General features: G+C 39.0%; 1 protein-coding gene across 2 annotated transcripts in view; it reads left to right on the top strand.

The window, feature by feature from the left end:
- Taf15 (TATA-box binding protein associated factor 15) overlaps positions 1-25,117 on the top strand; it is a 38,483-nt gene extending 13,366 nt beyond the window's left edge. Inside the window, exons 5-16 of one of the 2 annotated variants that reach the window (XM_090351231.1) lie at positions 47-149; positions 1,710-1,900; positions 3,611-3,632; positions 12,506-12,540; positions 13,146-13,178; positions 15,140-15,249; positions 19,164-19,293; positions 20,791-20,883; positions 21,946-22,027; positions 22,156-22,244; positions 22,357-22,834; positions 24,983-25,117. In XM_090351231.1, the coding sequence (XP_090207357.1) occupies positions 47-149; positions 1,710-1,900; positions 3,611-3,632; positions 12,506-12,540; positions 13,146-13,178; positions 15,140-15,249; positions 19,164-19,293; positions 20,791-20,883; positions 21,946-22,027; positions 22,156-22,244; positions 22,357-22,834; positions 24,983-25,022 (1,406 nt within the window). In that variant the 3' untranslated portion in view covers positions 25,023-25,117. Of the gene's footprint in view, positions 1-46; positions 150-1,709; positions 1,901-3,610; positions 3,732-12,505; positions 12,541-13,145; positions 13,179-15,139; positions 15,250-19,163; positions 19,294-20,790; positions 20,884-21,945; positions 22,028-22,155; positions 22,245-22,356; positions 22,835-24,982 lie in introns of both variants that reach the window. The other variant, XM_090351230.1, reaches the window with a different exon arrangement.
- Positions 25,118-25,970: the final 853 nt, after the last annotated feature.

Genomic DNA, 25,970 nt, shown 5'->3' with positions numbered 1-25,970 from the left:
TAGAAATAAGTGTTTTCTCTAAATAGTATTTCTATGCAATCTTTAGGTTATTCACAGTCCTACAGTGGTTATGAGAATCAAAAGCAGCCCTCATACAGCCAGCAATCATATAATAACCAAGGACAACAAAGCACGGAATCATCAGCAGGGTAAGTAAACAGTAAGAATATTGGGATTGTGCTGAGGAGTATAAATAGATGTTGCTAAAATTTTAGATTTAAACTTCACTGCCTTTCAATTTCTTGTGGTGCTGATAATTGAACCATAGGGCTTCATGCATGTTAGGCAAGTATCCTGTCCTGAGCCATTTAATTTAATTGTACTGGTCCTGGGGCTTGAACTCTGGGCGCTGTCCCTGAGCTTTTTTTTTTTTTTTTTTTTTTGCTCAAGGCTAATGCTCTACCACTTGAGCTATAGCTCCACTTCTGACCTTTTTGGGGCTTACTTGGAAATAAGAGTCTCATGGGCTCCAGCCTAGGCTGGCTTTGAACCATGATCCCCAGATCTCAGCTTCTTGGGTAACTTAGGATTACTGGTGTGAGTCACTAACACCCAGTTCCATCTTATTTTTGAGGCTTTTGAATATCACTTTTTCAGAAAAAAACCTCAAAACATCTATAGAAACATCCATAAAACACTGGAGTGTTTTGTTAATACAGATAGGTGAACATTTGCCAGTTGATTTGTAGATTTGCATGAACATTTTTCAATTTAGTTTTAAAGAGCCTGTACTTATTAAATTAATAATGCAACTTCTCCTTCTGACTCCCACTGTGCTTCACATTGGCTATTTCTGGTGTTTTATCCTCAGATGTCACAAAGAGTAGTTATCCCCATTTTGCATAAGAAAAATTGTTAAGATTATATAGTTCCTAGGGGCTGGGAGTGTGGCCTCGTGGTAGAATGTCTTAACATGCACGAAGACCAGGGTTTGATTCCTGGGTACCAAATACATGGAAAACAACAGAAAGGGTACTGTGGCTCAAGTGGTAGAGCATTATCCTTGAGGAATGCCCAAGGACAGTGCTTAGGCCCTGAGTCCAAGCCCCAGGACTGGCTCCCCAAAAGGATTATATAGTTCCTTAAGTTTTATAGCTAAAAAATGAGTCAGAAAGCTGAGATCTCTAGTGGTTTCAACAGTGAAATTACTCCTAGTAAAATTCAATTAAAAGGAAAAATTAAAAGGAAAGATTTCTGAGGTCAGATGATAAGTTTTAGGGCCCTAGTCACAGTCTTTTCTGCCCTGGCTGGCTTTCAGTCCTCAGTTTTCTGTTTCCCGAGTAGCTAAGGGGGGTCTGGCTTACTTAAAAAAAAAATCATTTAACCAGGGAGGAAAGGGTCTAAGAAACAATATTTTTAGTTTGGTATGGTAGCTCAGGGATAGTGCCCGGGACCAGCACCAAAAAAGGAAAAAGTAAAATTAGTTATTTTCTTGCTTTCTGCAGTTCCCAAAAGTACTTGGGGTTCTTTTCCGTAGTATGGCTTTTGTGTGTGTGGCATATTTTCAATGAGATAGTGAGATTGGCATCTTAGAGGGTATTGCAGTGGTGATAAGGAGGCATAGATACTAAAAGAACCAAATAGTTACCATGAGAAAATGAAGTATCATTCAGATATGTGATCAAGTCTTTCATGTTAGTGTTAGTCAACTTGCTACAGTAAACATAATCTTCCAATAAAGTCTCTCATGTTCTTTGATTTCTCTTTAGCCAAGGTGGAAGAGCACCTTCATATGGTCAATCAGACTATAGCCAACATGATTCCTATAACCAGCAGTCAGGCTATAATCAGCACCAAGGCTCATATGATGAGCAGTCAAATTATCAGCAGCATGATGCCTATAATCAAAACCAGCAGTCCTATCATTCACAAAGGGAAAACTATAGTCACCACACACAAGGTAAGATATATTGGCTTCTAGTTTTCTTCTCAGAATTATTTGTATATTAAATTTGGATTAAAAGACTCATACTGGCTGGGTATGGTGGCTCATGCCTGCAATCCTAGCTACTCAGGATCTGAGGATCGAGGTTCAAAGCCAGCTTGGGCACTAAAGAACTGAGACTCTTATCTCCAGTTAACCACTAGAAAATCGGAAGTGGCCATGTGGCTCAAGGGGTAGGGTGGTAGCATTGAGCTGAATTGATCCGGGACAGCACCCAGGCCCAGAGTCCAAGTCCCATGAGCAATCAAAAAAAAAAAAAAGACTTATACTGTTTGTAAAGATTTGAGATATCTTCTAAGATACGTTTCTCTCATGGCTATCATAACTGGGATTAGATTATCTTTGTTGATTTCATGGAGACTTCCAAATGGCTACATGACTTTGGTGGCTGATTACATACATTTCCAAGTGAATTCTGATCATTTGGCAATAGTATTTTTGCCACTTTTTGGTGATGGAAGTATACTTGATTGGGAAAATTATTCTGTATTAGCCTTTTCTAACTCCATTAACAAAGATCAGTCATTACTTCTCTTGTCCTATAGCATTTTGAATATATCCATGTTATTTAGGATTCTGCCCACCATGAAAATGAGTGATTCAAGGAGAAAGGAACTGTTTAATTCATTTTTCTCCCTCAGTATTAGGATTTAGTTCATAGTGCATGTTCAATGAACATTGGTTGAATTTTTTCCTCCAGTGCTGGGATTGAACTCATGGCCTTGCACATGTTGGGAAGCTCTCTGCCACTGAGCTATATTCCTGGCTCTGTTGAATAATGGAATGAATAAATTGGAAAACCAGTATATGCCTTAACTGTGCTTGATTTACAGTTTTAGAAGTGAAGAAAGTAATAAGCCTCATGATGTGGGTTTAGCTTTTTTCAGAGTTATTCTTATAAGCATTTTTGTTTTGCTTTCAGTATTGATGATTGAATCCAGTGTCTTGTGCTCTTACTTGAGCTATGCCTTCAGTCCTCCAGAGCTTTGTGAATGCTAGTCAAGCACTATACCACCACACTACACACCCAGCCCTTTTTTGTGTTCTGTTTATCTTGAGACAGGATAGCATTAAATTGCTCAGGCTGGCTTCAGATTTGTAATCTTCTTGTCTCTGCTTCAAGTATTTGGGATTAGAAGCTGTACCCTAACACCTGTCAACAAAAAGGTTGTATTTTAACTCAAACCATATCACCATTTTACCTGTCTTTTCTAGTAGAATAAGAATTAATACAGATAGAATTCTCAGATATTTAGTTCTTGGTGTTTTGATGACTTGGATTTGGATTCTGTGTACATGTGCTTTTATCCAAAAGACATATATCTGACAGTAAATGTATTTAAGATTATGTTCTGTAGCCCGATGTGGCAACACATGCTTTTAATCTCAGCACTTATGGGGCTGACACAGGAAGATGGAGAGTTATGGCTAGGCTGAGCTACATAGCAAGTTCTATTACTGTCTGGTTTGCATAGGAAGGTTTCCCCTCCTCACAAATGGTTTTGTTTATATGCAACATGTCAGAAATGATAGTGCTTTCTGGGCAAGATGACATTTACCAGCCAACACTTGGGAGGCTAAAACAACATTGGGAGACTGTGTCAAAAATAACAGTAGTTATTTATGTATTTTTATTTATATGTATGTAATATTTTCTTCTTGTAGATGACCGTCGTGATGTGAGTAGGTATGGAGAAGATAATAGAGGATATGGCGGGTCACAGGGAGGAGGTAGAGGGCGTGGGGGATATGACAAGGATGGAAGAGGTCCTATGACAGGAACAAGGTAAGTATTTAGGTATAGATACCTGCATTTCTCTTCTTGCTACTCTTTTGTTGTACTTCGCTTATTTGGTATCTGTTTAGTTAGAGAATTTTAATTAGAGATTATGTTGTAGAAAAAGGGCAGAAATTAAAACTCTGTTTTCAGGCCTGATACCTCTCAGAAATTATCTTAGAATGAAGTATTGTTAATATTTTATATGGTATATGTTAGATACCAATAAACACCAGTAAATATGGTGTATATGTTAAAAATCCCCACTATGCTATGGTAAACACTGCACTTCTTTTTGCTAGAGTGGGAATCTAAACCTCCTTTAAAAGATGGCTGTAGGATATCAATATTTTTATATATAAAAAATTAAAAGTTCTATGTTGAAAGGCAGACAGGGGCTATTCCTTAATTTTGAGTTCCTTGGGCAGGGAACCTATTAGTCAATAGTACAGTAGAAAAATGGTATTGGGCTGGGCGTTGTGGCTCACGCCTGTAATCCTAGCTACTCAGGAGGCTGAGATCTGAGGATCGAAGTTCAAAGCCAGCCCAGGCACAAAAGGACCTGAGACTCTGATCTCCAGTTAATCTCTAGAAAATGCTTGGCTCAAGGGTAGGGTGGTAGCCTTGAGCTACAGGGACAACGCTCAGGCCCAGGGGTATAGGGTGGTAGCCTTGAGTTGAGGGGTTCAGGGACAGTGCCCAGGGCTAGTTCAAGCCTCATGACCATCAAAAAAAAAAAAAAAATAGAAAAAGAAAAATGGGATTGGTAAATAAGAGGAAGATTTAATACAATTAAAATATTTTGTCCCCCTTCTTAAAGTAGATAATTGTTGAAATAATCAATGCAGCATTGCAAGTAACATTTTGTATTTCATCTAGATAGAGCTGTGGTAAAGGAATGACTAATTTAACTTTTTCCCACTACTGGAATTATTAGGTGATACGTTGATATACAATTTAAGTTATAACATGTGGCTTTAAAATTGTTTTTAAATATATCTATAAGATAAGTTTTAACTCTTAAGCATTCTGAAAAATATCTTAATTCTTAAAAACAAGTGAAATAGCAATTTGCATCTCTCCTCAGGTCAGACTGGTAGGTCACAAATTGTGACATATATGGGCTTAAAGATAATTTATTTTTATTAGAAAATTGAAATTGTCAGTGGCCTCTTACTGATATTTAATGATATACCTGTAGCAGTTCAATTTTTTGCTCCTTAGTAACTAGATGTTTGTCCCTGAGCTGTCCTGAGAAGTAAACCAGTATGAATAGACTTACCTGTACAAGATAGAAGTTTGATTCACTTTCTTATATACCTCTATTTTTAGGTATATATGCATTGGTATTATTAAAATACTAGTATAAACATATTTGAAAAATTCTGTAAAGAGAGACATTAAGCCTTAAGTGGCAGTTTACAAATAATAACAAAATGATTAGTGCTAGCCATTGGTGGCTCAAGCTTTTAATGCAACTCAGTTTGAAGCCAGGCAGTGCAGGAAAAGTCTGTGAGACTCTCCAATAATGATCAGAAAGAGCCAAATGTTGGAGCTGTGGCTCAAGTTGCAGGCCTTGAGCACAAAAAGCTCAGGGAGAGCCCCTGGGCCCTAAGTTCAAGTCCCAGGACCAGGAAAAACCCTTTTCATTATTAAAGTCTTGCTTTCTATTTCTACCTAAAACAGAAATCTCAAATCAGGTTATTTAATTTTCCAGAGAAGGAGTTTTAGGTAATTGGCTTTTTTTTTTTTTTTTTGCCAGTCCTGGGCTTGAGCTCAGGGCCTGAGCACTGTCCTTGGACTTTCTCAAGGCTAGAGCTCTACCACTTGAGCCTCAACACCACTCTGGCTTTTTTTCTATGTATGTGGTACCGAGGAATCGAACCCGGGTCTTCGTGCATGCTAGGCAAGCACTCAACCACTAGGCCAAACCCCCGGCCCGGTAATTGGCTTTCTTGAAATGGTGTATGTACATCATAGACTTAATTTTATTTTCATAAGGAATTTATAATCTAATAGATTATATAGTCTGACTAAATGAGGAATATGTAGGAGAGTTCCTACAAATAAGTTTTCATCTGTGAGCAACAACTCATTTTGCAACTTAAGGATTGAAAGAATCTTAAATGATTTTTCCTGGTGAAGGAGAGAAGAAACCCAAAGTAGTAACCTTTCGCAATATATTTCAATATAATTTGAAACTCAGGTACTGAACTAAGTTTTTATTTCAGACATTATTCCCCCCCAAAAAAGTGTATCTTATTTCTTAGATAAAAATTTAAACTTTTTTTTTTTTGCCAGTCCTGGGCTTGAGCTCACTGTCCTTGGACTTTCTCAAGGTTAGAGCTCTACCACTTGAGCCTCAGCACCATTTCCGGCTTTTTTCTATGTGTGTGGTACTGAGGAATCGAACCCGGGTCTTTGTGCGTGCTAGGCAAGCACTCTACCACTAAGCCAAACTCCCAGCCCAAATTCAAACTTTTTTTGGTGTAAGAAGATGTGCATGACTTATGACTTGAATGCTTCTGTCTTGTAATTGACATCTTTCAATCTATAAATCATTTTTGTGAGACTAGGAATGTGGCTCGAGTAGCCCCTGTCTAATATGATGCCTTGAGTTCAGTCCCTAGTTTTCCCAACAACCCCTTTTATTTACCTGTAGAAATTTCTTCTTCCAAAAATTATGTGTTAAAGCTGCTTGGTGGTCAAAATAATGCTGTTCTGGTTTAAGTGAGAATAACATGGAGACAAGGGAATGTTTAGAGTCTCGCCTCCATTCTCTCTTTCCCCAATAAAAAGGATATTCACAAAAGGCCTATTTCCAAACTTTCTGGATAATTATTTTTTGTATTGGGCTGAGAAACTTCTTAAGTAGAAGGCCAGGTAGTAAATGTCTTAGACTTGGAAGACCACATGGTTTCAACTTTTTAAACTTTTTGTTGGAGTACCAAAATAGCCATAGTATGTAATTGAGTAAGCATGGTTTGTTGCAGTGAAACTTTGTTATAAATACTAAATTTAAACTTTATATAATTTTCATGTGTTATAACATCTTGTTTAAGATGTGCTATTTAGCATATTCAGGTAAAGTATTTTGAATTTTAATATAAATGCCTAAGATTTTTTTCATGCGTGATTTTGTACTTGAATTCCAGAAATAGCTAACATTTTTTCATTAGTTTTCATCAACACTCCCATATATGTTTGTAATCATCTTAATATTTTGTTTCTGGGCTATTTGAAGACAAGCTGCATGAAAGTATTATCTTGGGCTGTTTAGTGGATATATATAATTGAAGAAATAGGGGCTTAGTTTGAGATGAGGGCTGGATGTGTGGCAAAGGTTATTTTTTTTTTTTTTTTGTCATTCGTGGGACTTGAACTCTGGGCTTGGGCTGGGTGTTGTCCCTGAGCTCTTCAGCTCAAGGCCACAGTGCCACTTCCATTTTTCTGGAGATTAATTGGAGATAAGAATCTAACGGACTTTTTAGTGTCCAGTCTGGCATTGAACCGAGGTTCTTGGAACTCAGCCTTCTGAGAAGCTAGGATCACAGGTATGAGCCACAGCTGACAGTTAGGACTTTTTAGACTTTTTTTTTGTGATTGATTGGGAGAATTCAGATAAAAAGGAAGCCACCTGTTTTCCAAATATGGAAGAGATAGGAGAAGATTATTAGGACATTGGGAAACCTTATGCTTTTTTTTGTTGTTGTTGTTAGAGCAATTATAGAAAAGATTGTATTTCTTTTTCTATAATTCACATTGACATCTTAGTGTACTAGAAACTGAGACTAAATTCTCCAATTGTTTTCTAAATTACTGCCTTACTAAATTATTGCCAGAGTGTCTTAAAAGAATTGTTTTTCATTATTAGTATGCTATCAAGTTAAATGAATGTTTCAGATTCTTACAGGTAAAGTATTTACTCTGAGTATTTTGTCCCTTTTACAGAAGTGTTTAATTAGCTCATTTAATAATGTGTATATTGGGCTGTGAATGTGGCTTAGTGGTAGAGTGCTTGCTTAGCATGCCTGAAACCCTGGGTTTGATCCCTTAGTGCCATCTACATAGGGGGAAAACCAAGCCGGCAGTGTATATATCCTTGGCTGAGGAGGATGTACTTAATGATAATTGTGTGCCTCTCATGCTCAAAGTCTTGGATTCTTATTGTATGTTTTGGTGACAGTCTACTGTTGTAACCCTGCCCAGTAGCAATGCAGAAGTCATGAATGTGAGCCTTATATATAATTTTTATACATTGTGTATGTATGTGTTTGTGCGTGTTTGTGTGCGCACGAACATGCATCTGTGCTAGTACTGGAGCTTAAACTCAAGGGCCTAAGTCTGCCCCTTAGCTCTTTAGCTCAAGGCTAGTGTCTAAGCCACAGCTCTACTTCCAGCTTCTATTTTTTTTTTTTTTTTTTTGGCCAGTCAGGGGGCTTGAACTCAGGGCCTGGGCACTGTCCTTGGACCCTTTTTGCTCAAAGTTAGCACTGTACCACTGGAGCCACAGCTCCACTTCTGGCTTATTCTGAGTATGTGGTACTGAGGAATGGAACCCAGGGCTTCATGCATGCTAGGCAAGCACTCTACTCCTAGGCTATGCTCCCGGCCCCTACTTCTAGCTTCTTGATGGTTAATTGGAGATGAGAGTCTCATGGACTTCCTGCTGGGGCTGTCTTCAAACCATGGTCCTCAGAACTCAGCCTCTTGAGTAACTAAAGTAGTTACAGGTGAGCAGCCACCAGTGACTGGCTGAGCCTCATATATACTTTTAATGTCCTATTAGTCAAGTAAAAAAAAAATTTAAGCAGTAGCTTAGTGCAATGACACTTGAAATACTAGATGGAAGTATTGTGGTTCAGGACCACCCTGTGCAAAAAGTTTGTAAAAATCCCATTTAACCCAATAAAAGTTTGGTGTGGAGGTGTGGATCTGCTACTCTACAAGCAATGGAAATAACAGTATCACAGTTCCGGCCAGCCAAAGCATAGACACGAGATCCTCTTTCAAAAATGATAGCAAAAAGGGCAGGGAGTGTGGGTTATATGGTAGAGCACCTGACTAATAAACCTAAAACCCTAAGTTAAAACCCTAGAACTACCATACCAAAGAAAAAACACCAGAGAGGTAGAGTGGGTGGGGGGGTCGTACAGCTGAATGGCATAGGACTTGTTGAGCACTCACTAGTCTCTTCATTGAGTCCCTAGAACCACAAAAGGAAGAAAACAATGGAAATATACTGGTAGATTAATGTTAGTAATAGTTTTCAGTTAACCCATTACATTTCAATAGCATTATGGAATATGCAAATCCTTAGTGATAGAGAGCATGCATCTTAGAAAATCGTGTTTTACATTTAGACTTCATCTGGTTTTAGAGTGGCTACTTCTTAAGTGTGACAGTTGGAGGCAGCTAGTGAATACTGTTTTGGACAGTGCAGCTATAGAATGATAATTTTGGTCTGAAATGTTGATTACTGCTGACTCTATAGAAAGCCTTTTTACCTCACATAAGATGACATGGGAGGAAATAAAACATACATATAGGTACTATTGAAAAGGACATGACATTACATGGACCTGTTGACATTTGGCATTAATGTTAGATTGCCCTTACATTCCCAAAATTTGTAGTATGAAAAGCACAGCACAAGTATTTGAATTACTCTTTTTCAACTTTTATCTAAGCTCATTTTTCTAAGTATTGAATTTTGTAGGAGTAAAACTTCCTGCAGTTGGCATGGTGATACATGCCTATGTAATTCCAGCTATTCCAGGAAGTGGCTAGAGGTATGATTTAGAGGTAGAGCTCTGGCCTACCAAGTGCAAGGCCCTTAGTGTAAGCTCTGCTTCTGCTTTTTTGGCCAATCCTGGGGCTTGAAGTCAGGGCTTAGGCACTCTCTTTGGGCTTTCTCAAGGCTAGTGCTCTACCACGCCACAGCACCACTTCTGGCTTTTTCTATGTGTGGGGGGGTACTGAGGAATTTAACCCAGGACTTCATATTGATAGGCAAGCACTCTGCCACTAGGCCATACTTCTTGCCCAGCCTTTTAAAAGAATACCCAGAATGTGTGTTGCACATTGAATTTGGAGAAACCATCTCCATGAGTTTCAAATATTTAACTAGCTTTTTAGGAAGGGAGTACTGAGCCAATAAATTGACCATTGCTTATATCTCTTAAATACATCTACTACTTTACTTAAATGTCCTTACTTCAGAATTTGTGTATGTTTGATACTTTTCCTAGAATTGAAAAAAAAAATTCTGTACCTTGTCTGGACCCAGAGATGTTTATGTCTCTTTGTGTCTTATCTTGCTAATGAGCTTTAGTAGATGTAGAAAAAAGACTTGTACCTTGACTGGGTTTGAAAGATTCATAACCATATCTTCTGTTACTACTAATTTGAAGTTTATTTACTGTGTTTAATATAATTTCCTAATAAGGGAATATAAGTGATCAACCGTTCTCTTTTCAAGCAGACTTGAATGTATGTTAAATTACCTAGGGATCTTTTTATTTTTCGCCCATCCACATGCTAGCTTCTGACCCTGAGCATCTTTTGCTCAAGGCTTAATGCTCTACCATGTCTGGCTTTTTCTGTGTGGTTTATTGAGCATAAGAATCTCAAGGACTTTCTTTCCTGGGGCTGACTTCAAATCTTGATCCTCAGATCTCAGACCCCTGAGTAGCTAGGATCTGGTACGATCCACAAGCACTCAGGAAGAATCTTATTAAAATATAGCTTCTATTTCAGTAGTTCTCAGTGGAGCTTGGTATCTTGCTTTTCTGAGAAGCTTTCAGGCCATGCATACGTCTATCCTTTCATTAGTAAGGATACAAAAGCTTACTTTGCAAAGGAGGAAATTGAACCCAGGAAAATTTTACTGACTTGCCTAAATTTCCAAGATTAATGAGTGATAATTAAGACTATATCATTGAGTCACTTGGTTTAAAACTTGTTCTTTTTCTAACATGTTGGTATTTCTATAGTTAGTTTGCTTTATTTTCAAAGCTAAAATTTCTACTCGGTAATGATGATGCATTTACATATTATTTCAGATATTGTTTTATATCTCCTTTTGGGAGTTCTAAGAATCATCTGTAAAAGAAACCTGAGGTACTGAGGTATCTTGGTTTCTAGTACAGTTTTCAGCAATTTGTTCTGTTGATTTTCCTTTGTTGAAGAGCTGTCACTTAGGACCAGGGACAGTCTGAGTGGATAATGTACTATTGTAGTGATCTTTAAAGACTCTTACCAATGTAATGAAAGCTATATAGCCTTTAAATAATCTTCTTCTGTCACAAGAGCTTACTACAAACCATAAAAAATTTAAAGCTAATTATAAAATGCAAATTGCTATACCTAAAAAAGGGGAACCCGTGGCAAGGGCAAATACTTTTACATCAAAGATAGATTATATTTATTATAAGGGGGAGTTCATACTTGTTCATTGATTATTTAGAGAGAAAGAGAGAGAGTTTCTTCAGAAAGTTCAGAAAACAACTACTTAGGGGGGTGATAAATCACTAAAGCAGATAGTGGGTTGTTGTTTTTTTTTGGCCTGTCATGGAACTTGAACTCTGGGCCTGTGCACTATCCCTGAGCTCGAGGCTACTGCCCTACCTCTTGAGCCACAGGGCTACTTGTGATTTTTCTGGTGATTAATTGGAGATAAGATTCTCACAGACCTTAGTGGACTTTAGTGCCCTGGTTGGCTTTGAACCTTAGATCTGTGCCTCCTGAGTAGTTAAGATTACAGGCATGAGCCACCGTGCTGGCTTAAAGCAAATGTTTTTTAAGCACCAGGAGACGTTAGTTTATCAGATTAACTTCTTGTGTTTAGGGTAGCATAAGACTGGACAATAAGACACCAATAAGTTATTTCCATGTTGGCACATAGAGCATCTTAGGGATTGCATATTTTAATAAACAGAAACAGACTTATTAGGTGGATATTTTAAGGAGAACCTTTGTGATATTTTAGGTAAAGATGAGTGCACTAGGACATTGACTTATCTGACAGAAGAAATTTGCTAAATGAAATCATTGTTTAGTGGATGGCTGTAGTATGTTGCACTCTGTCTCTAATGTGTGCTGCAGATATGTACATACCACAATTTGATAGCATGAACCTCAAGTAGCTGTACTATGAAGAAATCTTATATAGTGGCTGCAGAGGAGAACAATTTTAAGTTATGCTTAGTTCTCATTTTACCAGATTTCTGAATGGTTTGAAATTTTAAAACTACTTTCATCCAAACTCACTTTTTTATATGTATTTGTGTGTCACTTAAAAAAAGTTCATCTTAGAAAAGTTTATCACACCAGAACCTAGTACTAAAGTTATTTACCTTTTCTGTTCTGTTATCAACATCTTAACCTTATTTTATATTCCTCCAGTCTTTTTGCTTTTCTTTATATTAAAAAAAAGTATTCCTTTGGAAAGAATACTTGTTCTAATTTGGCATTCTTTATGATGTGCCTCCAGCTTTAACATTTTGATTAGTATCCTTTTGGCTTGGGTTGAAAGAAAAAATAAGAATATATTAGATACATTGGACATATGCACCTTGAAAAGGCATCTTGTGGAAATAGACCCTTGGGAAACACTTAGGTGGGAAAGTTTTGGAACCTATGAAATGCAATTTACTGGAAAGTTAGTAGTGCTACTGTTTTCCTAGGCACTCTACTTGTGACAGTTAAGTGTAGATTGAGCCCAGGGCTCAGCACATTAGAGACTTAAGGAAGAAATCATTTCTTCAATTTTTCCTCTGCAGTGGTGGTGACCGCGGTGGCTTCAAAAATTTTGGTGGTAAGTGCTGAGTATCCCAAAATGTTTCAGTGGAAATGCTATATAAATCTAAAAGCCACCAATCTTCCTCAGATGCAGTCTATGCCCTTTCTTACTCTATTGAGGCTGGTGTGTTGTGTGCTTTTTTAAAAAATAAATAAAATAAAAGTATATAGTGTACACGCATATCAAAGTAAATATTAAAAAACCAGAGTTGACTCAGATAGTCCAGTGGGTTTCTACACAATGTATATGCATGAAAGAATCTGGTGACCGATGAATGAGAACTTCACTGAATTTTGACAGCTTTTTCTTTTATAAGGTAGCTGACATGGTGTTTTAAAATGGTTAGGGTTTTCCAATCAGCTTTTACAATCAGAGCTTAAGAAAAGTGATAATAGCAATAATGATGAAGTGGTGGTGCCATCTTAAACAAGTTTATGGAAAGGTTGACGTTCTTCTTAATTTCTTAAGCTTTTAATAGAAGTTTATGTAGTCTGTAAATTTGTGATGATTGACTTTCAAGGATTTTGGAAGTATTGACTTTTATGCCTTGGTTATTGCAGTTTTGTGTTTTAAATACTTCAAATGATATGGCTTAAAACAGCCTTTTCTTTTTCCCTTAGGTCACAGGGATTATGGACCCAGACCAGATGCTGGTAAGGGTTATGATAGTTTGTGATTTTGTAGTTAAGGAGGTGTTAATTTTCTGTTGATTGAAGGGGTGAGTGTTATGTGGAGGGATTAGTAGTAGAGGGAAATTTAATTTAATAGTATTACTAGAACTGAGGAGTATCAACAAAATATCAACAAAAAAAATTCAGGGAGATTGACAGGAAAATTTGCTAGGGAATTAGGTTGATTCTCTTCCATGTTCCATTTTCCTTAGTTTGTGCTACTAGTAAGCAGTAGTTATTTAGTTATAATCAGATTTAATGAAAGGATTGCTATCCTTGGTAAATTAAAGGTAGAAAGCCATGTTTAAGAAATACCTGTATTAGGGCTGGGAATTTGGCCTCGGTACCACATACATAGAAAAAAGCTGGAAGTGGTGCTGTGACTTAAGTGGTAGAGTTCTAGCCTTGAGGAAGCCCAAGAACAGTGCACAGGCTCTGAGTTCAGTCCCCATGACTGGCAAAAAAAAAAAAAAAAAAAAAGACATACCTATATTATATGGTGGTATATATTATGTGGTGGTACTTGTTTTATATATGGTGGTGCACAGCTATGATTCTGTCTGTTTTGTGCAGACAGGAGACAAAAGCATAGGATGAGATTTGAGGCTAGCTTTACAAAAAAATTAATAAGGCTCTTATTTGGACCAACAAACCAGACGTGCTTATATCTGCAATCCCAGCCATGTGAGGCATATATGTAGGAGGTTCTTGGTCTAGGGCAGAAATGTGAGACCATAAGCAAAAAATAACTAAACCAGTAGGTATGGCTGAAGTTGTGGAGCACTTACCTATTAAGCATAAAGCTCTGAGTTGAAACATCCATTACTGCAAACAAAAATTTCTTTTTTTTCTTTCTGGTGGTCATGGAGCTTGAACTCTCGGCCTGGTCTCTGTCCCTGAGCTCTTCAGCTCAAGGCTACTGCCCCCTTACCCTTGAGCCAAGCCCAACTTTCCATTTTCTAGACCTTAACTGGAGATGAGAGTCTCAGGTCCTTTTGTGCCCAGGCTAGCTTTGAACGCTTGATCCTCAGATCTCAGCCTCCTGAGTAGCTAGGATTACAGGTGTGAGCCACTGTGCTGGGCTGCAAACAAAAATTTCTGTAATGGATTGATATCTGGAGTGCCTAAGAATTTGAGTTCAAACATGGAAGAATTGTTTTACTCTGGGTATAAGTCACTAATTTTATGTGGCTTTTAATTTTTAAATAAATTTTAAGGCTGTAGATGTATTCATGGAGCCTTTTGAAAATGTTATGATTTAGAGGTTAAAAATCTATTTGAGCCAAAAATTTTAATATATATTGAAATCAGAACTTTTGTTTTTATTAAGATGCCAAAGTATTCTATATGGATGGCAATTTCTGAATTATCCCTTGATGGACTGAATTTTTATACATCTTTCTTACATTGTTGTACTAATCCAAAAGTGTACATGTAAGGTAAGGTGTGTGTACCAGTTGCTTCTACCCTCTCATATGTACAAAGGCTTATTGCAGTAAATGGGAAACCAGCATTCTGCTTGGCTTGCTTGGAAGTCCACTGTGTTGGATTTGGGGGAATTTTGTACTTGAGAGCCTCTTAAAAAGCTGACTGGTCATAAAAATATTCTCCAGAGAAAGGAATGCTAATTTAAATTAATCTTCTTTATCTCTTCATGAGGTTTAGTCTGTTCCTGAATCTGATGAGTGAGATTAAGATCTCCCTTAATTTGTTCTGTATGTGTGTCACTGAGTGTGGACTTGATGCACTTTACCAAGAAGTGATGTACCATCAACTATTGTAAACACTTTGCATGTTTATTATAATAAGATTCTTCCTATGTTTGATTTTCTTTCGTTTGTAGAGATGTTGACTACTAGGCAGTAAGTTATCATTCTAGATTATTGAGTAGCTGTAGTAGAACTAAGGAATATCTCAAGTTAACCATAATATTTTTCCTTTAGACTCAGAGTCTGACAATTCAGACAATAACACAATCTTTGTGCAAGGACTTGGTGAGGGTGTGTCTACAGATCAAGTAGGAGAATTCTTTAAGCAAATAGGGATTATCAAGGTGAGTAGAAAGTGATGTATGTTAAATTTCTTAATTCTTAAGATACTCTGATTACATGAATTATATAACCTGCCTATGTAAACTGTTCACAAAGGATTATCTTAAAGTCTTCAGATGTACATGTTCACCATGTGCATATTGTTAAATAGATGCAGACTTGCTAAGTAGATGCCAGTGTTTAAGTCTTCGTACAGTCTACTGTGCCTTAGCTTCAGTCCCAGGGCACTATGAATAGTCTCTTGATAAACTCTCAAAATTGTGAGAACAACAAGGGAGGAAGAAAAGAAATAACCACATAGAACATTAAGAGCAACTGTCACAATGATAAACATCTTGTTCCCATATCCTAGAGTTCATTTTGTTTAGCTCATCCTATATAACCATATGTACAGAGCTTTTGAGCTATTGTAATCCTCTGCTAGGAGAATCCTAGATGTGTACTAATTATTACACATGAGGGAAACCATGGAGCCTATGTTCCTTGGGTCTGGCTTGCTTCACTTAATATGATTTTTTCCAAGTCTTTTCATTTCTGTATGAATGGGACCATGTCATTCTTTCTGATGGCAGCATAGAATTCCATTGTGTATAAGTACCACTTCTTGATCCATTCATCTACTGAGGGGCATCTGGGTTGGTTCCACATTTTAACTATGATAAATAATGCTGCAATGAATATTGTTGTGCTAGTAAGTTTAGAATGCCCTTGTCTCTGGACATAAAATAAAACATTTTGTAGATTCTGAAATACTAATGTATGCAAACTCAAGTTACTAACATTTTTTTGGCATTTAGTGTCTATTGCGTCTTAGTGCAATGTTTGATGTATTTTGTGATTATTCACTTAAGAGAGTATTCTCTATTTCCATGAATTTTTAATCCTTTAACTAGAAAATCTGTAGTATGTTTTAAAGTATGAATGGTACTTGCTTGAGGTCAAATTATGTTATTCGTAGCTGGGCATAGTGGCTCATACCTATAATCATAGCTACTCAGGAGGCTGAAATCTGAGGATTGGGGTTCAAAGCCAGCCCCATCACTAAAGAACATGAAACTCTTGGGCTGGGATGTACAGCTCACTGGCAAAGCTCTTGCCTAGCAAGTGCAGTGTCCTTGTCCCCAGTATCAAAAAAGAAAAGACAAAAAAATACAGTTAAAAAAAAAAAGCAAGCAAAAAAAACCATGAAATTCTTTTTTTTTTTTCTTTGCCAGTCCGGGGGCTTGAACTCATGGCCTGAGCACCATCCTTGGGCTTTTTCCTCAAGGCTAGCACTCTGCCACTGAGCCACAGCACCATTTCTGGCTTTTTGCTAAGTGTATGGCACTGAGGAATCGAACCCGGGTCTTCATGCATGCTAGACAAACATTCTAACATTAGGCTGAACTCCTAGCCCCACCCATGAAATTCTTATCTCCAATTAATCACCTGAAAACCAGAAGTGGGGCTGTGGCTCAAGGAGTAGGGTGGTAGCCTTGAGCTGAAGAGCTTAGGGACAGCTCCCAGGCCCAGAGTTCAAGCCCCATGACTGACCCCCTCCCCCCACCAAAACAAATGTTAACCCTTTTGTAGTGTCAGAGGAATTGGTCTATTTATACATGAAATGTATATCACGTTTTTGGGCTGGGGTGTATCTCAGTGGCAAAGTAGTTTCCTACCAAGTGCAACATCTCCTGGGTTTGATCCCCAGTACCAAAAAGGAAAGACAAAAAATACAGTTTAAAACAGAAATCCATGTTTTTCCCCCTCTCTCGCTCTTTGCCTTTTCTCCTCACAGCTACTGCTCTTAAGCCATACCTCTAGTTTTTCACTGGCTGATTGGAATTTTGTATGCTTAGGATTATAGATATGATCTTGTGACACCCAAATTGGCCATGTAGATTGGAGACTAAACTCATGGCCTCATGTATACTAGGCAAGTGCTTAGCTACATCTCCAGCCATTTTTATTAGCTTGTCCTGGCCTATAGCTAACTTTATTTTCCCTAGAAACTTACATTTTTACCCCCACCTCCATTGTGGGGCTTGTGCTCTGGGCCTGGGCATTGCCCCTGAGCTCTTCAGATTTTGGATTTTCTGGTGATTAATTGGAGATAAAGAGTCCATGGACTTTTTTAGTGCCTAGGCTGGCTTTAAACCACAGTCCTCAGATCTCAGCGTCCTGAGTAGCTAGAATTATAGGTGTGAGCCACCACACCTGACTTGAAACCTCCTTTTTTTTTTTTTTCCCCCTCCCAGTTATGTCAGCCGTGGGTCTTGAACTTTGGGCCTGGGAGCTTTCCCTTAGCTTTTCAGCTCAAGGCAAGCTATCACTTGAGCCACAGTGCCACTTCCAGTTTGCTGGTGGTTAATTGGAGATAAGCATAAGCCACCGGCACCTAGAAAAAGTTATCTTTAAATAGTCACATAAAGGGGTTTCACCTTATCAGTTTATAAGCACAGTGTTTCTTTTCTTCTCCCTCCCTCCCTCCCTCCCTCCCTCCCTCCCTCCCTCCCTCCCTCCTTCCCTCCCTCCCTCCCTCCTTTCTTGTGGGTCATGGGACTTGAACTCTGGGCCTGGGCGCTGTCCTTGAACACTTCAGCTCAAGGCTACTTCCCTGGTCCTTGAGCCACAGTACCACTTCCCCTTTCCTAGCCATTAATTAGAGATAAGAGTCTCACAGTCTATAGTGCCGAGGCTGGCTTTAAACCCAGTCCTCATATCTCAGCCTCCTGAGTTTAGGATTATAGGCGTGAACCACTGCGCCCAGTTTAGCCCAGTGTTTCTTGATCACTGTCACTCCTTCTGTTGTTCTTCCCCATCTTTTCCAACCCATACCCTTAAGTTAATGTTCCATTTTCACATATGTACATCATTATTATAACTATTTGTCTACCCTTTATTTTTTCATTTGTCTGTCCTCTAGCCCCTGACAAAATGTTTCAGCTTCCTGGTATTCATTTTATTTATTTTTGGCAGTCCTCGGGCTTTCTTAAGACTAGAGCCCTACCACTTGAGCCACAGCACCACTTCTGGCTTTTTCTGTGTATGTGGTACTAAGGATCAAATCTGGGTCTTTGTGCATGCTAGGCAAGCACTCTATCACTAGGCTAAACTCTGGCCTGCCTGATACTCATTTTAGATAACTTTTTAAAAAAAATTTTTAATGCTAGTCCTGGGGCTTGAACTCAGGGCCTGAGCACTGTCCTTGGGCTTTCCTCAAGGCTAGTGCTCTACCACGTGAGCCACAGCTCCATTTCCAGCTTTTTTTCTATGTACATGGTACCCAGGAATTGAAGTCTGGTCTTTGTACATGCTAGGCAAGCACTCTACCATTAGGCCAAGCTCCCAGACCAGATAATTTCTCTTTTTTGTCAGTCATGGAGCTTGAACTCTGGACCTCAGTGCTGTCCCTGACTCTTCAGCTCAAGGCTAGCATTCTACTCTTTGAGCCACAACATCCAGTTTTCTGGTGGTTAATTGGAGATAAGAGTCTCAGAGACTTGTTCCTGGGCCAGCTTTGAACCATGAGCCTCAGATCTCAGCCTCCTGAGTAGCTAGCATTACAGGTGTGAACCACCAGCCTCCAGTTGATAAGTTCCTTTTTTTGCTAGGTGCATCATAAGTTTGTAATATGTTATGTGTAAATGCCTTCTTTTAAAAAAATCTTTATATGAGGCTGGGAATGTGGCTCAGTGGTAGAGTGTTTCCCTAGCATGCATGAAGCCCTGGGTTCCATTCCTCAGTACCACAAACAGAAAAGTCTGGAAGTGGTGCTTTGGCTCAAGTGGAAGAGTGCTAGCCTTGAACAAAAGAAGCTCAGGGACAGTGCCCAGGCTCTGAGTTCAAACTCCAGGCCAAAAAAAAAGAGAATCTTTGTATGATAATGGCACAGGGATTTTCTTGAAATGCTAATACCAGTTTGATTTTTCTTTAGACAAATAAGAAGACTGGAAAACCAATGATAAATCTTTACACAGACAAAGACACAGGGAAACCGAAAGGAGAGGCAACAGTATCATTTGATGACCCCCCTTCAGCTAAGGCAGCCATTGACTGGTTTGATGGTATGTTTCATTCATATAGTATTCGAGAAGTATTCTGGGATATATTGGTTCAATTTTTGCTTGCTTTAGCAAATACTGCAAATATAGGCCAGAGTTTTTTTGTGCCTTTAGTAATGAGATAGATGCTATCCCTTTTTGTCTATACCCTGCCTGTACATGAAGTTAACACTGATAGAGATATAACAGAGTTGATTTGGTTGGTTATGAGAGTAGTTCTAAGACTTTTCAATTTTGTTTTGAGACAGGCTGTCTGGAGCTCTCAAATCTTCTGTCTCAACTTCCTGAGTGTTGGGATTACAGGCTTGTGCCATACCCATATTCCTTCGTTTTTCATTTAACATTTCTATTTCTCCGTGCTATTATGTAATAATTTTTCTACACTAATAACTAGCAGGTACTGCATGTTAGCCAAGGTTTTGAACTAGACACAATTCTGAGAGGTATAACTAACTGTATTAACTTAATCTTTATAGTAATCCCGAGGCATATATCCTGTTCTCATTTTATAAATAAGCAGAGGCATAGAGAAACCAAGTCTTTTTTATTTTATTTTTATTTTGTCATGAGGCTTGATCTCTGGGCCTCTGCCACTGAGCTATACTTCCTGCCTGAGAAGCTAAGTAGTTTCTAAGATCACGGATTATATAACAAAGTCAGTACTTAAACTCAGACAGGTAGGCTTTATTGTCTCCAAAATCATTAACCATGCTGGATTGACAGATGCGTGATGCCCTTTCCACCTTTTTTTTTTTCCCCCAGTTGGTTGGTTGTGGGACTTGAACTCTGGGCCTGGGTGTTGTCCCTGAGCTCTTCAGCTCGAGGATACCACCTTGCCCCCTTGAGCCACAGTGTCATTTCTGGTTTTCTGGTGATTAATTGGAGATAAGAGTCTCACGAACTTTTTAGTGCCTGGGCTGGTTTTGGACCAGGCTGGTTTGATCTCAGCCTCCTGAGAAGCTATGATTACCAGCATAAGCCACCTGCCTGGCTTGTAATTGCCTTTTTTTTTTTTTTTTTTTTTTGTGGTGTTTCTGTGGCTTGAACTCAGAGCATTGATTGCTGTCCTTGAGGGTTTTTTTGTTGTTTTTGCTCAAAGCTAGCCCTCTACCACTTGAGCCACAGTTTCACTTGTGGCTCTTTTGTTGATTAATTGGAGATAAGACTTTCAAAGACTTTGTGGCCTTAGCTGGCTTTGAACTATGATCCTCAGATCTCAGCCTCCTGAGTAGCTAGGATTACATGTGTCAGCCACCAGCTCCTGGCTCTACATTTCTTTACTTTAGAGATTATGAGTCTCTGTCTGTCCTCACCTCTGTATTGCTTTTTATTTTTAATTATCTGTTATTATAGGTTATAGAATCTTGATCTGTCAATTACTTTCTATATCAAAGTATTTATCATATGTGACCTGGCATTGTGGGAGCTTGCCAGCTACATGTTTGTTGGGAAGTAAAGAGTAGTATAGAAGTTTATTCAAAGCCCTTGTTTTTGTCTTAGGAAAAGAATTCCATGGCAACATCATTAAAGTGTCATTTGCCACCAGAAGACCCGAATTTATGAGAGGTGGTGGGAGTGGAGGTGGACGTCGAGGTAAGCTACTTCTGTCAATTACTTGTATCATTTCTTAGCACTAAAAACCAAAAAATACGCTGTTTGAATTTGATGTGGGTTTGAACTTTTCATATTCTATTCCTTTTGCTTCTATTCTTAGGTTTATTATATTATTATTATTATTATTATTAAATCTTAAAATGAAGATGGTCTCAGGTAGATTGTCATACCTAAGAAAGTAGTAAGGAAAAGGTTATAAAACAATTTAGCAGCTTGTCCTGGGGCCTAAACTCAGGGCCTAGACTCTGTCCCTGAGCTGCTTTTGCTCCGGGATAACACTTGGAGCCACAGCACAACTTTTATCCTTTTCTGTTTGTGGTACTGAGGAATGGACATGCTGGGGACACACTCTACCATTAAGCCAGATTCCCAGCCCTTTAAAAAAAGTTGATATGTTTCATTTCATAGGCCAGGCTGGTTTTAGGAACTCATAATCCTGTCCCAGTTGCCTTAGTGCTGGGATTATAAACATTAAACTATCCTGCTCAGCGCCTTTTTTTTTTTTTTTTTTTTTTTTTTTTTTTTTTTTTTGCCAGTTCTGGGCTTGGGCTCATTTTGAGCACTGTCCTTGGACTTTTTCAAAGATAGAGCTCTACCATCTGAGCCTAAGCACCACTTTTGGCTTTTTTTTTTTTTTTTTTAATGTATGTGGTACCAAGGAATTGAACCAGGGTCTTCATGCATGCAGGGCAAGCACTCTACCCCTAGGCCAAACTCCCGGCCCCCTGCTCAGCTTCTATATGACTAAATTTAATCCCCCTAATAGAGCATCTTTATTTCTATTAGATTAATTTCTTCACATTTGTAATTTGTCTTATTATCTTTTATCACTGAGATTCTCAATACTTAGGGTGTTGTAGAAAGAAGAATTCGAAGTCTTCCTATAATGAGGTCAGTTTTGAGAGGGCCTGGTAGGGGTGATCATTGTGTAGGTAAGTGGTGTCATGGTAGTGTGGTGTAGGTAGAAATGGAAGCAGAAGACTTACTTTAGCTCTTCCTCTGTATTATAATGTTGTAATGTCTACTGCTTCCTTTCATCAGGTCGTGGGGGATATAGAGGTCGTGGAGGCTTTCAGGGAAGAGGTGGAGACCCGAAAAATGGAGACTGGGTTTGTCCTAATCCGTAAGTATCTCATTTACTTTGTGGAAGTAGAGCTTGGTGGAAGTAGAGCTTTGTGGAAGTAGAGTTAGAGGTTCAAGAAGGGATTTTGGATCTAGTGAAAACGAGGAGCATTTTATTTTCCTTCTCAGGTCATGTGGAAATATGAACTTTGCTCGAAGAAATTCCTGCAATCAGTGCAATGAACCTAGACCAGAAGATTCTCGTCCCTCAGGAGGAGGTAGGTCAGCCACGTTAATAGCAACAGCATGGTGCTTGTTTTCTAACTAGCACTGAAGAGGTTTTAGGTTATTCTGCATGCTTCATTGATTTGCATCATTTCTACCTTGCAGATTTCCGGGGGAGAGGCTACGGTGGAGAAAGGGGCTATAGAGGTCGTGGGGGAAGAGGTGGAGAACGAGGGGGCTATGGTGGAGACAGAAGTGGTGGTGGTGGCTATGGTGGAGACAGAAGTGGTGGTGGTGGTTATGGTGGAGACAGAAGTGGGGGTGGCTATGGTGGGGACAGAGGAGGTGGCTATGGTGGAGACCGAGGAGGTGGCTATGGAGGAGATCGAGGAGGAGGCTATGGTGGAGACCGAGGAGGAGGCTATGGAGGAGATCGAGGAGGCTATGGTGGAGACCGAGGAGGTGGCTACAGTGGAGACAGAGGAGGCTACGGAGGAGACCGAAGTCGGGGGGGCTATGGAGGAGACCGAGGTGGTGGTGGAGGAGGTGGAGGCTACGGAGGAGACCGAGGTGGAGGCTACGGAGGAGACCGAGGTGGCTATGGAGGAGACCGAGGTGGCTACGGAGGCAAAATGGGAGGAAGGTGAGTATATAAATGTGCCTGTGAGTCTTAATTTTACGATTTAAGCTGTGTTTGCCATGCTTTATTTTTTTACATACAACATTTCTTGGTAGATTTCAGAATGAAGAAAATCCATTTAGTTCATTTCTTACTAGTTTCTAAAGTTTGGTTTGGAAACTCATAAATCTTGATATTTATCTGAGCATTTTTTTCATAGCTAAGGATAATTAGGATTGAGAATTTATACTTACAATATTTGAGTATTATTAATCAGAGATTTTTAAAAATTTGTTTACTTTTTATTTATTTATTTATTTAGTCATGGAGCTTGAACTCTGGGCCTGGGTGCTATCCCTGAGCTCTTCAGCTCAAGGCTAGCGTTCTACCATTTGAGCCACAGTGCCACTTTCAGTTTTCTGGTGGTTAATTAGAATTAAGAGTCTAGTGGACTTTAATGCCCCAGATGGCTTTGAATCAATCCTCCAATCTCAGCCTCCTGAGTAGCTAGGATTATAGGTGTGAGCCACCAGTGCTTGGCCAAGAAGATGATTTTAAAATCCCACAGTGTTCCCCTGTAGTTTGGTAGTACCTGTTCCAGGTAAAAACCCACTGATAGTAGGGGGTAGATTATGCATATGAATTGCGTAAGTTAAAAATAAAACATATGGACAGCACCCAGCCCTGAGTCCAAGTTCCAGTATTGTACCCCTTGCCCTTCAAATCAAAGAATCCATGGTAGAATATTACTGTATTTAACAATACCTAAGGACCCATATGCCAGAAGCTGTATATGGCAGTGAGAACTGTGTATTTGGTTAAGAGTGTAGAGGGGAGAGGCAGACTGAGTTCTACTCACATCACCTTCTTGAACTTAGATGAGTAATTTAGCTCTTTGGAGCATCAGTACTTTCATCTGTATAATGCAGCTAATCATAACTCCTTTGTAGAATTGTATTAAATTGTAACAGTAGCTGGCCCAGAGAAAACATTGTAATTGTTAGCTACTAGCGATTAATTATAATTAATTACCAAATTACTGTCTTAAATACTTGTTACTATATGCCAATACTTTATATATACTTAAGACTATCCCTGATCCCCTAAGGTAGAGCTGCAGGTCCCATTTTAGAATGAGACATTTATTAAGTGTAGTAACTTTAATAGTATATTAAGTAGCAAGTCAGAATTCATACATGAAATGAATGATTAGGGTTTGCTTATTATTGCTGTACTTAGTATTGTTATGCTTACTATGCTATTGTTCTGTTTGAAGACTGCAACTGGTACAGCTCAGTATAAAATACTCAAGTATTTGGTAGTTCTTACTCTAGGTGAAATATTACTAAAGAAAATTATTGATAGCAAAGCTTCTTCAAGGAATTTGTTAGACATGTTTCTTCCTTCCTTCCTTCCTTCCTTCCTTCCTTCCTTCCTTCCTCCCTCCCTCCCTCCCTCCCTCCCTCCCTCCTTCCTTCCTTCCTTCCTTCCTTCCTTCCTTCCTTCCTTCCTTCTCCTTCCTTTTCTTTCCTTTTCCTTCCTTTTCCTTCCTTCCTTCCTTTTCCTTCCTTCCCCTCCCACCCTCCCTCCCTCCCTCCCTCCCTCCCTCCCTCCCTCCCTCCCTCCCTCCTTCCTTCCTTCCTTCCTTCCTTCCTTCCTTCCTTCCTTCCTTCCTTCCTTCCTTCCTTTTCCTTCCTTCCCCTCCCTCCCTCCCTCCCTCCCTCCCTCCTTCCTTCCTTCCTTCCTTCCTTCCTTCCTTCCTTCCTTCCTTCCTTCCTTCCTTCCTTCCTTCCCATTCTGGGCTTGAACTCCAGATCTGGGTGCATGCCGTCTGTATGCTTTATTGCTCAAGGCTGATGCTCTACCACTTGAGCTGCCGCTTCATCTCTAGCTCGTTAATTGGAATTTTATGGACTTGTCTGCCCAGGCTGCCTTCAGATGGTAATACTTGGATCTCGGCCTCCTGAGTAGCTATGATTAAATTAAGCTTGAGCCACTGGTATCGAGCTTAGACATTTACTAAATTCCTCCTAGGAATATAGAAATAAGTTATATATGCTGCCAGCGTTATGGAAATTGTCTAGCTAATGGTAGTAACCAGCACCCCGAAAAGAAGTGTCTGATATTCTTTTAGTAGAAAATTACAATGTTTCTTTTATCTTTAATTTCTAGGAATGACTACAGAAACGATCAGCGCAACCGACCATACTGATGACTGTTTTGAATTTGTCTCTGACATGATTCATAGTGAAATTGCCAGAGTTTGGTCTGCTGCTTTTCTCGTGGCCTCTTCTTGAGTAGTGAAATTAAATGACATTTGGATTCTTATTGGGTGGGGGGGCTGGGGTGGTTTTTCTTTAGGAATGTCTGTTGAAATTTCCCTTTTTAGTTTCCAACTTTTTCCTTCCCAACCTTTGAAGCTAAGTGCGTTGTAAAATATTGCCAAAATGGAAAGTGTTTTGTAATACTGCAATAAAGACTGCTTGTTTTTTGTGGACTTTAGTGTATCATTCTATCACAGCTTTCTTTTTTCTTTTTCTTTTTTAAAATTATTTATTTAGTCAGTTGTGGAGGTTGAACTCTGGCCCTGAGAAGCTGGCCCTGAACTCTTCAGCTCAAGGCTACCCCCCTACCCCTTGAGCTACAGCACCACTTCCAGTTTTCTAGTGGTTAATTGCAGATAAGAGTCTTACACTCTTTAGTGCTCAGGTTGGCTTTGAATCTCAATCCTCAGATCTCATCCTGAGTAGCTATGCTATAGGTGTGAGCGCCTGACTTCCATCACAGTTTTTAGGTATAATCTTACTTTAACCTTGAATTAGAAAATAAATTTTTAAGTTAAAATATTACTTTCAACAGTATTTATGAAATTTTTATTGTCTGTAGAATAGTAGCTGCCCCAGATGGCTTAGTGTTAATTTGTTGGTAATAAGGCCTCACCCTAGGTCTGCTACATTAAAACTGGAGCTGTGGGAAGCAGCAGTACACTGAGACTATATATTTAGATGCAATTCTCACCAGGTGATTTTTGATATAGTTACTTTAATATTAATTCACAGTTGAGAACCATTTAGGGCAACAGTTTAGGGGTTGAGCATTGTGAAATTCTAAGGGGTAAATAGGAAGAGTGAAAATTCTATTAGCCAGGGTTAAGATACCA

The sequence above is a fragment of the Megascapheus bottae genome, chromosome 17, assembly GCF_031878675.1.
Source record: "Megascapheus bottae isolate mThoBot1 chromosome 17, mThoBot2.hap1, whole genome shotgun sequence".
In the NCBI taxonomy this organism is placed as follows: domain Eukaryota; kingdom Metazoa; phylum Chordata; class Mammalia; order Rodentia; family Geomyidae; genus Megascapheus; species Megascapheus bottae.
This window is presented reverse-complemented; position numbering and strand designations above follow the sequence as displayed.